This window comes from Osmerus mordax, chromosome 15, assembly GCF_038355195.1.
Source record: "Osmerus mordax isolate fOsmMor3 chromosome 15, fOsmMor3.pri, whole genome shotgun sequence".
Taxonomy (NCBI): domain Eukaryota; kingdom Metazoa; phylum Chordata; class Actinopteri; order Osmeriformes; family Osmeridae; genus Osmerus; species Osmerus mordax.
The window spans coordinates 12160259-12178553 of record NC_090064.1 but is presented as its reverse complement, the minus strand read 5'-3'; the positions used below and the strand labels follow the sequence as shown (position 1 = coordinate 12178553).

Genomic DNA, 18295 nt, shown 5'->3' with positions numbered 1-18295 from the left:
GAAAGGTCAGCTCTGGTTCCCCAGCACCTCCCTCCTGAGCTGCAGAATGACTCCCAGGGCAGGTCTATCGCAAACTGCCACAGTCAGTCAGACAGACTTACTCAGGATCTGCAGACTGAACAGGGTGACCGCTGGGTTGCTGTTGTCTAAGGTTGTGCTTTATCTACTGTTGCAGCCAGAGTATCAAGGGAATAAGATCCAGTTAAATTCCATCAATCAATTATGCTTTTAATTTGTCTCACAGTTCTACTTTGTTGGTTTCCTTGCAGTTAGTGTGCCCAAGCTTTCAACAGTATTTGCAAATATTAATTGACCCAGGCCTACCAGACAATGACAGTGGCAGTCTGTTAGTGAAGTTCCTTCAGTTTTCAGTTCCGTCGTCTCGTGTAGTCTGTCAGCCTTAATCAGGGAGTAATTAACCAAGCTAATGGTTTATGTTTGTGTGCAGCTTCTCCAGTTTGGTTTGTGTTTGCGTGTGTGTGCAGCCAGACACGCTTTCGGGGACATCGGCTCTCCGAGTTAATCCGTCTCACTAATAGCGGGGGACTGAGCTTTGGAGGGGTGATGAGAACAATACAGGGCCCATCCATCCCTCTCTCCCCCCCTCTCCCCCCTCTCTCTCCCCCCCCCCCCCCCCCCTCTTCCCCCTCCCCCCTCTCCCTCCCTCTCTTTCTCTCTGTCTTCTCTTGACACCTGGTTGCTCCCTGCTGGAAATTTCTGGTTTTTGGCCGCTTTCCACAGACTCTCTCTCACCTCCCCGCCTCACAGCCGTGTACTGGACACTTCAACACTCAAGGAAGCCTGGTACAATGTCCCTCCCCCGATACACTATCCCCTTCAGTCCCCCCCCCCCCCCCCCCCCCCATCCTCACACACAGCACATCCTTCCTCCCTGGCCTCTGTTCCTGCCATTGTCAAGGTGACAGGGGTCTGCGTCAGGAGGTCAAATTAGTGACTATACGAAGCTTCCTGAACCTATAGCTTCCTGATGTTTTACTTTCCTGAAGTGTGTGTGTGTGTGTCTGGGGGGGGGGGTCGCTGTTCTTGTTTTGCATGTTTGTTTTGTGTGTATGTCTGTGTGTGTGCATGTATGTAGTATGTATGTGTGTGTCTTTGTACAGTATGTTGTGTGTGTGTGTTTGTAGCCGTGTAACTGTCAGCGTGTAAAAAGAGGGAGGTAGGGTTAGAGACACACTGGAAAGTAGGCAGTCCTTTTGTGTTGCCTGGACACACAGGCTTGTTGAAGGTACCTCATGGAAATTCCAGAACTTTCCAGGGGGATCTTTCCTTTACCCTGTACCGGACATAGCTTTGGAGTGGGTCACCGTTTCAAAACACAGAGAATGGAGAGAATACACATACAGATCTCCACAGGAAAAAATAACTACCAGAGTTCGTCATCCTGTTTGTTGATCCATCTTTGAAATACTGTTTTCTTCTTGCTTGCATCATTCAATCGGCAAACAGGTTGTTTGAGTAAGAGTCTGGCATTGTTCTGCATGTTGATTTGAGACTCTTCTGAATCTTGTGAATGAGAAGCCTTGAAGGCTATTTAACTAGGGGTGGAGGTTAAGGAGCACAGCCTTCGAGTCCCAACTTCCAACACTGACCCATCACTCCAGGAGTTAGTCTTATATCTGTTCCCAACATGGCGTGCTGACCCCAATGTTACTAACACCCATAATCCCAGAGATGAAACCTGCCAATAGTATTACTCCATGTGCGAAATGATTCCGGAAATCCAACGTACCTGGCTAGCAGGAAGTGTTGGCAGAGAGGAGGCATGTCATGCGCTCTGCACGCCCACGGGTCACAACCCCCCATCTGTGATATTACCCTCCTCTGTTTTAATCTGTCATACAGAAACGCCTTGAGGCTGTTCAAAATGCCTTTCATGTTAATGCACAATACTTTATTAGAAGACATGAATCATTTAGACGAGCAGCTGGATACTTCCCCACTGTGTGTGTGTTCCTCTTCAGAACAGAATCCATCTATACAGACTACGGTATACAGTAGTTGCTCAATAGACGTTTGGTGAACTCAAAACTTTTGATGTTCAATTACAAAAACTCTGTTCATGTCTGTGTCGTGAGGGTCTGTGTCGTGAGGGTCTGTGTCGTGTGGGTCTGTGTCCTGTGGGTCTGTGTCCTGTGGGTCTGTGTCTTGTGGGTCTGTGTCCTGTGGGTCTGTGTCCTGTGGGTCTGTGTCTTGTGGGTCTGTGTCCTGTGGGTCTGTGTCCTGTGGGTCTGTGTCCTGTGGGTCTGTGTCTTGTGGGTCTGTGTCGTGAGGGTCTGTGTCTTGTGGGTCTGTGTCCTGTGGGTCTGTGTCGTGAGGGTCTGTGTCCTGTGGGTCTGTGTCCTGTGGGTCTGTGTCGTGAGGGTCTGTGTCCTGTGGGTCTGTGTCGTGAGGGTCTGTGTCGTGTGGGTCTGTGTCGTGTGGGTCTGTGTCGTGAGGGTCTGTGTCCTGTGGGTCTGTGTCCTGTGGGTCTGTGTCCTGTGGGTCTGTGTCTTGTGGGTCTGTGTGGTGTGGGTCTGTGTCCTGTGGGTCTGTGTCCTGTGGGTCTGTGTCTTGTGGGTCTGTGTGGTGTGGGTCTGTGTCGTGTGGGTCTGTGTCGTGTGGGTCTGTGTCCTGTGACAGGCTCTGACGTCACAGCGTAACAGGGTCGGTGGGTCCTGGGAGGGGGGGGGGGGGGCGGGAGGGAGGCTACGAAGCCCAGTGGGAAGAAGGAGGATGGATGGCGGTCTGACAGTTTCCCCCGGCGTGGCGACGCTACTGCTGTGCAACGCTGGCTTTATGCAGGGCTGCCTGCTCGCTGGGCTGTTTGTCTTCATACAGGCCTAACAGCTCCTGATGACACCTGGCTCCTTCTGTTCACTGTCTCTGGGGCTAAAAATATATCTTCCTGTTTTTTTTCCCCACCAATCAGGGTGGCTTGGCTGGACACTGAGGTCTCAATGGTGGGGAACGTTGTACCTTCCATGGTGCATTCACTCTGGAGACCTGTGTCTGGAACACTGCCTGGGTAGGGATATGGTTCACAAAGCAGAAATGAACACAAACGACATTTCCATTCATTTTGAACAGTTAAATATTGTATGCTCAGGACCTGAGGAGTATGTTTGTGCGTTTTAGAGTTTACCAGACTGTTCCAAAAGTGAATGCCAATGGTCATCCTTAGTGAATCAGTTCATCTTAGCAACATTATCTAGAACTCTTTGAACAAGTGAACAGTAGTCTGTCAGTCTGTGTCGCCTGTCTCTCTCTCTCTCACACACACACACACACACAGACACACACACGAGAAGGAGTGACAGGTGTCACACTTGATTGATTGACTGAGGGAGGACACACAAACCTCACAGCTTGGCTTTACTAGAACCCTGGCTTAAACATCTCCCCCCCCCCCCCCCCCCCCCCCCACCTCAATCAGTCAAACATGTTCCCGGTATTGTCATTCATATCACAATGTCAGTGCCTCGCCCAGAAACTGAAAAAGCTCTGTTGTGTGTGTTGAGGTTAACATATTGAGGTGAATGACTGCACGTCATGAAGCTACCCATCCTAAAAGTTTGAGTTTGTTATGCTTTTCATGCCTTTCATTTAGGAACTGCTCTGAGTCAGCTGGTAGTTTGTTCGCTCTCAAGTCAAAACTACAGACACTTACTGGATCATCCCTCTCTAGAGCACTGACACTCATAGATTAGAGGAAGAGACTGAAAAGCCAGCCTGAAGCTACAGAGATGAAAGTGAGATGCGCTAAAGGAGTTTCAAGGGAGTGCAGCGTGAAGGATGATGGGAAGCTAATGCTACAACATCTAGTCATGTCTCACGCTCAGAGATCACAGCTCAGAAATGTCTGGCAGCTCCTCTCTGATAACCTCTCCCTAACCGGAGAACCATCACGATGAAGCAGCAATCTGTGGTTGGTCTGTTTACATTTTGTACTGCTTCCTCTCTGGTACAGATCGTCCCCCAGCAGGCAAAAAAAGAAAAAAATAGTCAAAAGGCCTGCAGTGTTACCACCAGATTGTCACTCAGTCAAGGGCTTGATGCCAGCTTTGGTATCTGACTTCTACGAACCAACCTGCCAACAACAGCCTGTCAACCAGTCTTTCAACCAGCCCGACAGCTATCAAACCCTAGTGCAATACAAGCACACAATCAGCGCCCGATTAAGCTTGAGTTTTGATAGCCAATCAAGTGGCCCCATGGGAAGGGGAGGAGTTTAACTGTCATTGATTGGGGGTTAAATGGCTTCATGCCCCTGTGTTATCTGCTGCTAGGGATTTATTGATTACACAGTCCAGTAATCAATAACCCCACACAGAGGAGGGGCCGGATTAACATGTCTGTCTGTTTTTCTGACTGGTTGGCTGCTGGACTGAGATCTGTACATTCCTGAAGTGAGAGAGGATCCAGTGCTCAGTTTGACCTTGTGTTGTTCTGTGCACCTGACAATAAAAAAACTTGAAACTTGATCCCAGATCATTCAGACAGCTGTAAAACCAACTTGTGACCAAAGCAGCATCTCTGTGTGTCCAGAATGTGTTTATGCTCCCTGTAACTTATCTGTGGCTCCCAGGGGCCTGCATGCCTCGCTTGACTAAACAGTGTGACAGATCAACATGAATACCAGAGTTTGTGTTGTGGAAAGGGGGGGGGGGGGGGTATTTATCTCTACTGCAAGCCTCCGACACATTAGTGATGAGGTGCTAACACCATGGTCATATCTCCCTAGCTTACAGCATTCAGTTATCAAGTTTGGACCCTCATATAGCTGTCATACTTACACAGAGTGTTCTCTCCTCTCTTCTCCTCTTGGTTCATTTGCGTAGACAGATGTCAGAATTGGTGGAGGGCTCTGACAAGCATCACCGCGAGTGTGTGATGTGTGGTGAATCTAAGTGTCAACTCAGACCGCCAGCCTGTTTTGGTGTGGCAGTGCATGCTTAGCGTCTGTGACAAGCGTTGCGAGAAACAGTATTCCTATTACTGCTAATCACGATGGGGACTTCAAAGCCACCGTCAGTCACCCCAGGGTCACACAAGGATATCATTACAGGGAGGAGCGAGAAGGAGAGATGAGGGGAGACAGGAAGGGAGAAAGACAGAGGACAAAGGGGGAGACAAGAAAAGAATGAGAGAGAATGAGAGACAAATACATGAGAGAGAGAGAGAGAGAGACAGAGAGAGAGAGAGAGAGAGAGAGAGAGAGAGAGAGAGAGAGAGAGAGAGAGAGAGAGAGAGAAGGAGGAGGAGGAGAACATAGAAAGACGGATATTTACGACTGACACAGCAGGGTAAGATGTGCTGCATCCCAATCTCTCAGTCTTTACTGCCTGGATAGACAGCTTGTCAGGGACACAGAACCATATTCCAGTACCAACAGGGGCATAGCACCAGGTTCTGGCGCATATAACCCAGTTCTGATACCAACAAGAGCACAAGAGCTCCTCTCTGGCAGCAGTCTAGGCTCTGATAGCTGGTGGAATGGCTAGACACATCAGATCAATAACAGACCTGTACCTAGTCTAGACATTGTGTGTGCATGTGTGTATGTGTGTGTAGCCTTATAAATGTGACCTCGGTGGTGGTAACAAGCAGCTTTCTAGCCTCTAAGATCATTCTAGCCTCAGCATAAAACCTGTTACTGGGAAGGGCCAGACATTGGGCTATCAGCCAGGGTCTCAGTATATGGTCTCCTGTGGACACTCATGCCATCAAGGGGGATGACTTTGTTATGTAACTCTGGAAGGTGGGTGTCCCCTGGGTCCTTTAGCCTGTCTCTACCAGCGCCAGTCCTGAGGTGTGTTTCAGAGTGTGAGAGTGTACTGTATATGTCAGGCGGTCCTGCCCCTTCCCAGTCCTCTTCCTCCTCCCTCCTCATCCTCCTGCTCCCTTGTATGGAGTTTTATCTAAGCCCCCCCTCTTGTTCACTCTCACCCCCCCCCACACACACACACACACACAGGCTCAAATGAATGGGTGTAGAGAGGGCAGGCCTATGTGGTGACTAAGGGATGTATCAGAGTCTCTGCTCATCTGCTGAGTGGAGCCACTCCAGTGAATGAGATGAGAATGTGTGTGTGTGTGTGTGGGCGGATTTGAATGCGCTTGTGTGCCTTAATGGATGTGTGTGTAGGCAGTACTAGGCACGCTACCTACCTGCCTGCATGTGAGTGTGTGAGTGCGTCAGCTTACAAACATCAGAGCTGGCTGGGGTATCAGAGCAAATCCAGTGGATCCCACCCACACACAAGACCCCCAGCGCTGCCCGGCATGACGTAACAAACACACCCACACAGTAAACCCAGGTGCCCACGTACACTAGCCGCTACATTGCGCAGCTCTGCTTCTGCCTTGATTGGTATTGGCAGGTGTATCATCGTTGAAGCCACACTGCTTTGCCTCACATTACTCATGGTGTCCCTGGGGGCAGGGTGCCCAGAGCGGGAAGGGGGCAGGGGAGGGGGGGGGGGGTTGTGGGTGGAGTGGGCATGTTGAACAGTATTCTAACACTATTCTTCCATCTTCGCATGATAGTATTTGTGTGAGTGGAGAGTTTGTTTGTGTTTCAAATACAGATCAATATGCAAAGTGTTAATTTGTTGTTTGAAGTGCAGTAAACCATCCTGGTTCCAGCTGCCCCATGCAGACATGTTTGTCGATGTCCCAGAAACTCAGCCTATCGCTGTCAGTGTGAGAGAAGCCCCCCCAGGGTTATGTAAGTGTCTGGTGTGGCCCAGCGAGGGAGCCGGGACGTGCCAATGTGTCAGTCCCCATCTCTTCCACAGGGTGAACGGCATGCTGGGATTCGAATGTCCTTTTAATGGCAGCTGGTAGGGGTTGCTCTATTGGTGTGTGTGTGTGTGTGTGTGTGTGTGTGTGTGCGTGTGTGTGCACAAATCTGATTGATGACCTGTGCTGGAGCGCCAGCCTGCTTGACGCAGCGTCAGCAGCAGAAAGTCATCCTGTTGTCGGGGGCCACGGTTCGATGGAGCTCACTCTCTGAGCACAGTGACTCAGCAAGATGGCCGCCAGACTGGGGGTGGGCTTCGGCTAGAGGATTATTAAGCTGATTAAAGCTTTGGCCGTTCCTGCCTTGCTGTAGGGGCCAGCTTAACCTGGTAGTGTTACTCTGTAGATTGATGTTGATGTTGGGAATCGATACTGTAAACATGACATTGTTTTTGTCAGGCAGGATGGCCAATCAGGTTAGCAGGCCTCTCCAAGGTCACAGCTGGTTTGTTTTCGGTTCTGTGAAGGAGGTTGGCTTGAGTCAAATGGAATTGTTCATTGTGACACACCTGGCCATGGCGACATGAGATTAGCCTGCTGCCTTCAGCGTCGCTCTGTTGTCTGAGACGTCAGCAAGGGGCCATAAGGATGAAGGAGGGAAGTATAGGGGGGGATGAGGTGGATTGGGAAGGGAGGTAGAGAAGGAAGAAACACGTGCAGATCGGAGAGCAAAACTTGGTCTCTCACTCTGTCGCTCTCTGTCTCCCCTATCTTGCTCTTCCCATCAAATGGATCCTGGATCTTCAAAGTAGTAGAGTCCAGACTCCAGAGACTTCCCAGGTTTCAAGTGCTCCTTCTGGGTTGTTCTGAGACAGTGCTCCTTCTGGGTTGTTCTGAGACAGTGCTCCTTCTGGGTTGTTCTGAGACAGTGCTCCCTCTGGGTTGTTCTGAGACAGTGCTCCTTCTGGGTTGTTCTGAGACAGTGCTCCTTCTGGGTTGTTCTGAGACAGTGCTCCCTCTGGGTTGTTCTGAGACAGTGCTCCTTCTGGGTTGTTCTGAGACAGTGCTCCTTCTGGGTTGTTCTGAGACAGTGCTCCTTCTGGGTTGTTCTGAGACAGTGCTCCTTCTGGGTTCTTCTGAGACAGTGGGAGCTGAGGCTGGTGCTGGTCTCTTACTGTAGCCTCTCCCCTGTAGAATGGAGGGAAGTCCAGAATTAACAGCATTGTTTCCCTGCTTGTCTGCTGAGACTGGGGCAGGGGGCCACTGGGAGATGGTCTGACAGATTTATTTCATTACTACGTCTCCGGTGACCTTGGTCCTTGATTCTGTCTCCAGACACACACACACACACAGACACAAACAAACACACAAACACAATCCTCTTCGCATCTTTCTTCAGCCGGACTATTTAGAGCTGCAGATTGTTTGTGGACACATGCCTGTCAACATGCTAACAAACACAGAGCCTGTGCTGGGAGGATGGTAAATTGTTACTGGCATTTGTATTGAGTCTATTCTTTATGTGATTCTGACATTTTATTGATGATTGGGGTGGGTGTGGGTTTTTTCCCTTGTTTTAGCTTGCAGTTTGTCCTCTGCACGAGATTACTTAAATATAACGCGCAATTTAGGTTGCCATAGCAACGGTCTCCACGGAACTTTCTGAGTGACTGTGTACAGTTGGTTGCAATGATGGCGAGGCCTGACAGTGTCCGAACACCTGATCAGTGTCTGTGTGTGTGTGTTTGTGTTTGCTTAGATAGACTGAGAGAGAGAGACAGTTGCAGGTAGATTAAAAATACAGGGAGAGGGGAGGGGGAGAGAGAGAGAGAGAGAGAGAGGGACAGAGGGACAGAGAGAGAGAGAGAGAGAGAGGGAGAGAGAGTCTTGGCTGTGGACCATCATGACTCCTGTGTTGATTTGGCTCCTGTCCAGACGTCCTGTCCCAGCTGATACCAGACCACGCTGTGCCTTGTATGTCATGTTCCAGCAGTTTACTTGTTTGTTATTTGATCAAGACTTTGGCACAAACAACAAACGGTCAGCCTGCCACGGTTCCTGCCTCCGTCAAAATGTACAGAGAAACCAGCCAGTTTACCCTGGAACCAGGCCAGGTGTCCGATTAGAGATGTATTCTTACTAACTGCACATACACTATCTGCAGTGTAAGTAATGGGATCAAAATACAGGCACTGGTACTGTACCTGCTGGCCCTCAGGTTGAGACAAGGTTGGAGACTGGGGGGTCAGCTCAACACCATGTTTGGTTAATCAGGGAGGTGCACGGAGAGAGCATCGATGAAGGCATTCTCTTTCTCTCTTCTCATGGCCGTCTCATAACCACAGATTTCCTGTCAGATGCCCTCATCCTGCGGGGCACAAATCCAATTTCACATCTCACACACGCAGCGCACTTGCACCACACACACACACACACACACACAAACTCAAAACACAACTTTCATATACAGCGGGGATTTAACTTGGAGAAATCCCCGCGTGTGTTTATTCCCGAAGGGCATTAATACGAAGAGAAACATTCAAACACACCCACTCACTCACAGTCACACACACACACACAAACACTTCTTATTAAGGATGTTTTTTTTTAAAGCTGTTAACCCTCTTATTTTATCTGGGTGCTGTTTTCGCCTCTGAATATGAGCTTCGGGAGTTGCTGACTAATGGTGAAATAGCTAGCTTTGCAGAAGCTTCACATTAGCTACCTTAGCACGTCTCTCTGGTGGTACAGTATGAGACTGTGATACCTGACCACACTGTCTCATCTTACTCTCTCTTTTCTCCCCTTTCTCTCTGCCTCCTCTCTCCCACCTCTCTCTTACTCCTTTCTCTCTCTGTCTTACCCCTCCCTCTCTCTCTCTTTCTCTCTCTCTTTCTCCTTCCATCCATCCCTCAATCCCTCTATCTCTTCCCTCTCTATCTCTCCCCCACTCTCTCTCATCCTCCCTCCTCTCTCTCTCTCTCTCTCTCTCTCTCTCTCTCTCTCTCTCTCTCTCTCTCTCTCTCTCTCTCTCTCTCTCTCTCTCTCTCTCTCTCTCTCTCTCTCCCCCTCTCCCCCCCTCTCTCTCTCTCTCTCTCTCTCTCTCTCTCTCTCTCTCTCTCTCTCTCAGAGAACCATGAACTCAGTGGTGGAGGAGACGGACCACATGATACCATGAAGACAAGCCTGCAGGTCCTACGATGTCAGCTGCTGAGTGAGTGGACCCTGGACAGACCTGCACACACACACACACACACTACACACACACACACCCACTAGACACACACACATCCACTGTAAGCCCTGAACACATCCAGCAAGGTCAAAGACTGGGTCTAACTCGATTACAGAACAGGGATAAACAGTGAGCGGACTCCTTGTGTTTGTCTCTTTCTCTCCTCTCTGCAACTTCTTCTTTCGCACATTTGACTTTCAAATGTAAACCAACCATGTCATCCTTCTTAATTGTTCCATAGTGTCTCCACTGTGATTCTTTTCCTATGTGTGCGACATTTGGAAGGCTGTTGTAAAGGCTGCTCCTGGTAGATCTTCTATGTCAGGTGCAGCCAGGGTCGTCTATCCTGTCAAGTGCTTAGAGTTGCAGCTGTGACCAGCCCCTCCAGATTAGCTGGCCTCAGTGTCTGGCCTGGGTGGCCCACCTGAGACCCCTGCTTCTCATTCCCCTAATGGTCCTGGTGACCCACAACATACACACACACACACACACACACAGCTTGCAAATATACACACATAATTAAATTTTTTATTCTTCTTCTCTGTACCTCTGTCCTCTCCTCCGTTTTCTCTCTCTTCGCTCTCAGTTCATTTTCTTCTGTTTGTTGCCGGGGTATCTGAAGACACAAGGAAGAACTCATTGTTTGTTTTTTCTTCCCAGGATATTGAGTTTTCATCTCAATGCAATTCTTTCAAAGCATGGAAAATTGCTTCCAAGTATGTCCTTCCCTGAAGTGCAAATTACATTGTGAAGTCAGCTCATAAAATGCTTATTGGGGAGCCTGTTTAGTGTGAGGGCTGGGAAGTGACTTGTCTACCATGAGATATCTGCCGAATCAACACGCAGGTCCTCATCTGTGCTCTTCCCGTGCTGCGATTACATTGAGGCAATAACCTGTGCTTACAGGTACAATCACAACAACATGGCGTTCATTTGCATAAGCGACTGTATGTTCACTAGCCCTGGGGTTCAGTGTTCTCCCCAGACCTAGGAACACTTCCTGTTTAAGACCTCAGCTTCCCGTCCCACAAGTGTTTCTGCAGCTCTAGTCAAGCCTGAATCCCTCCTGAACCATTATCCCAGAAAACATCTCTCTTTCCCTCCCGACAGTGGGATAAACATGTCCATGTTCAAAGCTGTTGCTAATCTGACAAACACTGTGGAGGGTTTCAAACAGGAAGCCATTATCCCATTGTGAAATAGCCTCCCCTCTTATCGCTAGGCTCACATCCGTGCTGCCCTCTACCCTCCCCCCCCTCAACCTCCCCTCACCCAGCCCCCCATCCACCTCTACATACTCCTCCTCCATCCCTCCTCTACCCATCCCCAACTCCATCCCTCCTTCTCTCTACCTCTCCTTCCATGTTCCAGCGATCCACACCTCCACTCCTCCCTCCACCCCTCTATCCCAGAGGCCCACAGGATGTGCTCTATCTGTTGCTCGGCCCCCCTGGGATGGCCCCTCCCCCCTAGATTGCCAGGCGGGGCCCGCCCAGGACCGGGCCAGTGGAATGTGTCTGTTTACAACACTCACAATAAGATGCTCTATATTTAGGGATCACCGTCAGGGAACACTTTTCCTCCTAAGACAAACAATGCGTCATCATAGCTTGATAGCACAGTTGAGAGACGTTGTTAAAACACGGCTGGGCGGCCCACCGAGAGATCAGCCACCAACCGAGACATTGACATTACATTTAGTCATTTAGCAGACGCTCTTATCCAGAGCGACTTACAGTAAGTACAGGGACATTCCCCCCGAGTAGGGTGAAGTGCCTTGCCCAAGGACACAACGTCATTTGGCACAGCCGGGAATCGAACTGGCAACCTTCTGATTACTAGCCCAACTCCCTAACCGCTCAGCCACCTGACTCCCTACATTGAACAAGAGAATTATTGTTTTCATTTTGTGGAAATGTGGTATGATAAATTAGTCTTCCTTCGTTACATAGTGTCGAGACACTCCCTAAGGTGACTTACATGTGGCTTGCCTTGCTTGTATGTGTGTGTGTGTGTGCCCACAACGCTTCTAGCTACCCAGATGACATCAGTCCACTCCCTGGCTAAGTGACAGATGACACCATGAACAGAAGGTGACAGTCGTAGCTAGCTTACAGTAATGGACGTCCTGGTGTGGTCCTCTGGAAGGAGCGTGACAGGTCTGATAATCTTCCACCACCTCCTCCTTCTCCCTCGCAGCCCGGCCAGAGATAAAGAGCTTTGTGTTCAGAGATTTGAACGGCTGATTCTGGCTGCTTTCAGACATCCAGGCATGAGGTTAAAAGGATGAGTTTTCCTCACCAAAACTGAACAAAGCCTCCAAAAAGGCGTGATTGGATTCAGGTTGGTCAAGCTCTATCCACAAACATCCAGTTTGGGATTGTTCTCTTCAGATCTGACAAAGACCATCTATTAGTTGTCTATTGGTTGTCGGTTATGAAATAGCAATAATATATAATACTCCTTCTCCTCAGTTATCGTTTTTCATTTAGTAGACCATCTTACTTTATTTAGCATTGTGCCTGGTTAACAATTAGGATTTAAAAAGTACAGCTCTTCTTGACTCTTTTTTCCAGAGAGACCAGAGCTGGTGCCTATTATTTTTCTACAATGAGAGTTAGTTGGTATTCTGATGAATGCGAAATTCAGCCCTCTCCATGTTGACTGGGGAAGCAGGAGGGGGAGGTGATTAATATAAATGAGACTAAACACTGTCCGTGGAGGACTGAGAGATGAGCAGCCCTCCCCCCCCTCCCCCTCAACCCCCCGTCTGGTTAGTGTAGCCGCTAACGATCTGATATCATAATCAGCCCCTGGGCACAAATATTATTGGAAATTCTTTCAAATGCTCCTTTCAAATACTTTGAATGTTTGGCTGGTAAGTGTCCATCATCCTAGTGTGGAGTCAAATAATGACGGCTCATTGCTGGTCCCGAAATCGGACATGATTCTGTGAGGGCTTGCAACAATCCATTCTTGACTCTTTGTCTGTTCGTGGACCAAGGCATCTACAGACCTCTTCATTTCATTTTTTAACCGAGTGGAGCACGGTGGGTTTGGATTGAATTCTTAGAGTTGTGACTGTGACCAAAGGTCATTTCTACAGCAGGAGCAGTGTGGTGGAATCTCTTCCTCCTCCCTGCTCTCCACCTTCTCCCCAGTCTCCTCGTCCTCCTCCCCCAGGAGAGAGCCGGGCCAGCACAGCATGGAGTGAATATGGATGTGTGTGTGCATGTGTGCGTGCGTGTTTTTGATGGATGGTTCTGCATCTGTGCAGGGCCTGTTTTGGGGGGTGGAGGGTTGGGTTTTTCCCCAGGATCTCAATGAAACGGTGTGACTGTGACTGGAGCTGGCCGCTGATGGTGCAGCACTGCTGGACTGCAACGCCTGCAAATTTAGGCATATTCTCAATGCATGTGACACATACACTCTCCCTCCCTCTCTCTCTCCTTCTGTCACTACCTCTCTCTCTCCTTCTGTCACTACCTCTCTTTCTCTCTCTTTCTCTCTGCTCTGTCTCTGTTAGGTGACTCCTCATTAGAGATAAACATACAATAACAATCATATTGCTCGGAGATTCTCTCATTGTTAATGTTGTATTTATCACCACAGCTATGTTTTAACCTCCGGTCTCAGTGACTACTAAATGTTGACCGTGCGGTTCTGTGGCCCCCTGACATTGACCCTAATGGTGAGTGATTGGGGGACAGTGAGAAGGGACTCAGTGCACAAGAGGCAGGCGTTCCCATGATTTATTGACGTCCCCGAGATGTCGTCAATGGCGGACTTGCATGAATGTCACAAGGCTTCTTATGCATTCAAAAACAGACCTAATTCAGCAGGTTTGCTGCATAAATTGCCCGGCCCGTTATAAATCTCAGGCCCTCCTAATGGGAGTAGGTTGGCGTTATCGTTGACATAAATCAAGATGTAATTTAGCAGTTATTTTACCTGTGGTCCTTGCTGGGCTCTGTTGGGCATGGGCATGTGTGAGCAGGTGATTATCAGGCAGGAGGCATGGGGACTATAGGTTGGGTGAGGAGAAACGACAGCTTGTCTTACTTCTTACTGACGGACAGGGTCTCCTCAGGTCAGGGTGAGACATGAGGAACACCTTCAGAAGGCCGCTCACGTATCTCTCCCTCTCCGTCTCTCCCCCTCTCTCTCTTTCTATCTATCTCCCCCTCTCTCTCTCCCTCTCTCTCTCTCTCTCTCCCTCTCTCTCTTCCTCTCTGTCATACGTATGTGTCCTTCTTTGTCAGATGGTTCGAGTCAAGATCACAGTAAATAATGAAATGTTATATCCTTCCATCACCTCTGAATACATCGTTTTGTCAGTTGGCTGTTGGCTTATGTTGCGTCACCCAAGGTTATGGAGTCATTGATAAAAAAGGAAAGACCTGTTTTGTACTGGTAGATATCGCCTGTGTGTGTAAGTGTGCCTAACGTGAGACTCGTGTGAACTTACAGTTGCATAGGAACAAGAAACCAGCAAAATAAGGAAAGCAGGAAGGAAAGAAAGAGAACGCACAATCCTTTTGAGAGCGTTGACAACAAGGAGTCCTGAAATTGTTTTGCAAGAACAATGCTAGCGAACTGCAAACATTTTCTCAACAAATTATCTTACCACACACACACACGATGCACACACTCACACACTCCCGCCCCAACTCTCTATTGTCTCTGCTCACACATGCATTGCTCCTTGTTTTTCTTCAAGCGTGTTTCATCACACCTTCCAACTTCCCTCCTCCTCCATTCTTATGGTCTCCAGTGCCTCGACTTGCTCAATAATGGATGTTAATAAAACCTGTTCTCTCCTGCCCCCTCCCTCCATCATCTTGCTGTTCTCTCCTCCTTCTCCATCCCTCCTTCATCTATCTGTGTAATAGACTCCCAGCACCCCGTGTGGACAGTGTGGAGTGTGTTGGGGCGAAGGGGCCTGGCTCTCAGTCTCTGCCCATCCTGCTTCCTCTCTCACTTCATCAGCCACACACAACCACCACTGAGACAAATGTCTTAGCCTCCCACAAAGTACACACACACTTTTAGATACATCCTGAATGCTTCCACCCACACAAGTACACATGGTTATTTCATGCTATCCTGCTCTCTGCTGTGGGCTGCTACAAGATTAGATGCAGTAGTGTGAGCGTGTGTGTATGTGTGTGTATGTGTGTGTGTGTGTGTGTGTCTTTGTTTACAGATCACTCCAAGGACTGACTATAAAGACTGAGACGACACTGATTTCCTGAAGCATCTGAAGAAGCCAAGTACAAGATGTTGAATATTTAGTGAGCCAACAAGCATAAAACATGTTTTTGATCCGAGCGAACTTGAAACGCATTTTGCCTCATTTAACATCAGAGTATTCAATAAAATATGATTTTACTAATCTTCACAGTCCCAGATGAATATTAAAGAGCTTGTTTTTATCAGACGAGGCAGAACTTGCAGGGCATAAAGATTCTGATCATAGACTGTCTGACACAGGCTGGTGGTGTTTACAGAGGGATTATGGGGTGTACATATGTGTGTTTTAGTGGCGGTTTATGAGTGTGTCTCAAATTGTGTGATTGTGGGTGTGCCAGCGTATCTGTTTGTGCATGCCTCCTTGTGTGTGTGTGTGTGTGTGTGGGGGTGTATGCTCCCAAACAGTGTGAGGCCATTTCTGATGTAAACTCCACTTTGTAGTGAGCAGAGTCACAGCTCATGTTTTATTCATTTCCAAGCGAAGTTTCAGGTTGCCAGGTTGTGACAGCGGGGTATGGCCACTGATTGAGGGTGTGATTGAGGCCAAACCACAGCGTGGTAAACACTGTCTCTCTGCCGGCCCCAGATACACCCCTCTTCCTCGCTGCGTCTGTCGGCTGTCAGCACACTGCAGCACAGGTCTACACCCCCACAGCAGCTCTCCATAGACAACACTCCGGACAGAGCAGGTCTTGTTATCATCGCCACCGGGTTTGCAACTGTATCTCTTAGTCCCAGAGAGACATATATTATGTAGTGTTAGTGTCCTCACCACAGTTATAAAGGGTTCAGGGTTCATGTTACCCCAGATTGACAATGGCCTACATACAGGAGTGCAAGGCCCTGCGGTGTGTTTGTTTGTTCTCTTCAGACGTCCTGGAGGAGCCCTCGTAAATCACGCCTTGTGGTGTGTGTTATCTCCCTGTTATGGGTCTGCACTGGGCTCCGTGGATTAGCAGCGTGACAGGCATGGCAAATGGAATCTGAGGACCCTTGTGTGTGTTTTTGTGTGTGTGTCCATCTGTGATCATGTGAGTGCATGATCAAGAGTGTCTATGTATGTGTGTGTGTGTTTGATAGCCTGTGACAGTGTATGGGGAGTATGATTCATGAGTTGAAGGCAGACTTTAAAAGGATTTGATATATATAGTGGCTGGGTCAGAGCTGAACAACGTGGGGATGTTTCCTGAAGAACACAGCCCTGTGTTCCCCTGTGTTCCCCTGTGTTCCTCTGTGTTCCCCTGTGTTCCTCTGTGTCCCCCTGTGTTCCCATTCCCCCCGTGTTCCCCTGTGTTCCTCTGTGTTCCCCTGTGTTCCCATTCCCCCCGTGTTCCCCCGTGTTCCCATTCCCCCCGTGTTCCCCTGTGTTCCCCTGTGTTCCTCTGTGTTCCCCTGTGTTCCCATTCCCCCCGTGTTCCCCTGTGTTCCCCTGTGTTCCCCTGTGTTCCCCTGTGCTCCCCTGTGCTCCCCTGTGTTCCCCTGTGTTCCCCTGTGTTCCCCTGTGTTCCCCTGTCATCAGAGTTGCTGCCTGTTCACCTGCTCAATATACAAGCTCCGATTACTGTCACAAGCCTTCCTTCACCACTTATTCCCTCTTGTGGTTTTTCTGTTCATTCATGTTGCGGTTCTTCCACCTCTCCTCTCCCTTTGGTGTTCTTCCTGCCTCGGGAAAACAGAAAGTGGGTTTCCATGGTAACAAAGACAGCACTGGGCGAAGCAATGGCTGTAACACCTGGGTCACATGGATCAGTGAATATCTCTGTGTGTGTGTGTTAATGATTGTATCCCTCTATCCCACCATCTCCCTTTCTGTCTTTCTTTACCTCAGCTCAGATCTAAATTTATATCCATCCCAACACACTCTCACCTTCACTCAGTTTACTTATCAATTTACAAAACAAATCTCCATGTAACGCTCTTTAATCTCCATCACTCCATTCACTTTCATTGGAGTTGTGTTCATGCCCAGCGACGCTTGGAAAGCTCTCGTTGGGGAACATGTGGTGTGTCTGTGAGGGCCTCAGCGAGCAGGCAGCACAGCGTCTCTGTTTGGCAGCAGGCTAAAGCCCAGGACACCAGCAGTGCGCTGGAGCCTCCCACTGGGAGCCTCATTGATGTGTTCACATTAGCCATGTTTAACTGTGTCAATAAGACAAGGTGGGATGGGGGACGGGGGGAATTAATGAGACAATCCAGGTTCCTGCCTCCCTCCACGATCACTTCAATCCCTCTGTCTTTCTTTCCTTTTATCTCGATCGCCCCCACCTCTCTTTCTGTCCCCCGCCCTCTGTTTCTCTGTTCCTCCGAGCCGACTTAAAGTAGCTGCTCATATATCCCTCCTATGTGTTGTGAATGAGCTTAGGAAAGCTGTCAGATTTGTCGGGGGGAGTTGATTACATCTTTCTCAGCATAATATCAAAGTGTACACTTTGTTTATTAGCCTTGTTAGCTCTCTGAAGTGGTTCCATAGAGCTGCTGTACCTGAAATCCACACAGTTACTATTACTGGTCATGTTAAGACATCTCAGAGGATGGGCTGATTTGAACGTTGTGTAGTAGGTAGCAGGCACAGTTATTTGTCTTGTTTCAACAGGTTGCTGATAACGTACTTAATGTCTGGTGACACTTATGCATAGTCACGTACACACACACACTCACACTGCAGGCCCAATCACACCACACACACACACACACACACACACTGCAGGCCCACCCACACCACACACACCACACACAGACTCACACACACACACACACACACACACACACACACACACACTGCAGGCCCACCCACACCACACACACCACACACACACTCACACACACACACACACACACTGCAGGCACACTAACACCACACGTGCTCTGGGGGACACTTCCTCCATAATAAGGTTAATAAAGCAATCCTGTCAAAGGCGAGTGACAAATAAAGCAGTGGCAGTGATTCAAGCTTTTAATGTGCGGAATGAATTCAAGACACGCCTCCGAGTCCTCCTGGGCAGATGAACACTATCCTAGCAAGCAGGTCACACTGCCTGTGCTGGGCTAGGCTAATCCGGGCACCTC

General features: G+C 49.0%; 1 protein-coding gene across 2 annotated transcripts in view; it reads left to right on the top strand.

Annotated features, from left to right (window-relative positions):
- Nucleotides 1–18295, top strand: part of tmem108 (transmembrane protein 108) — a 32937-nt gene that overhangs the window by 9310 nt on the left and 5332 nt on the right. For both annotated transcript variants that reach the window (XM_067251412.1, XM_067251413.1), the window contains exon 2: nucleotides 9872–9955. In XM_067251412.1, the coding sequence (XP_067107513.1) occupies nucleotides 9916–9955 (40 nt within the window). In that variant the 5' untranslated portion in view covers nucleotides 9872–9915. The remainder of the gene's footprint in view (nucleotides 1–9871; nucleotides 9956–18295) is intronic.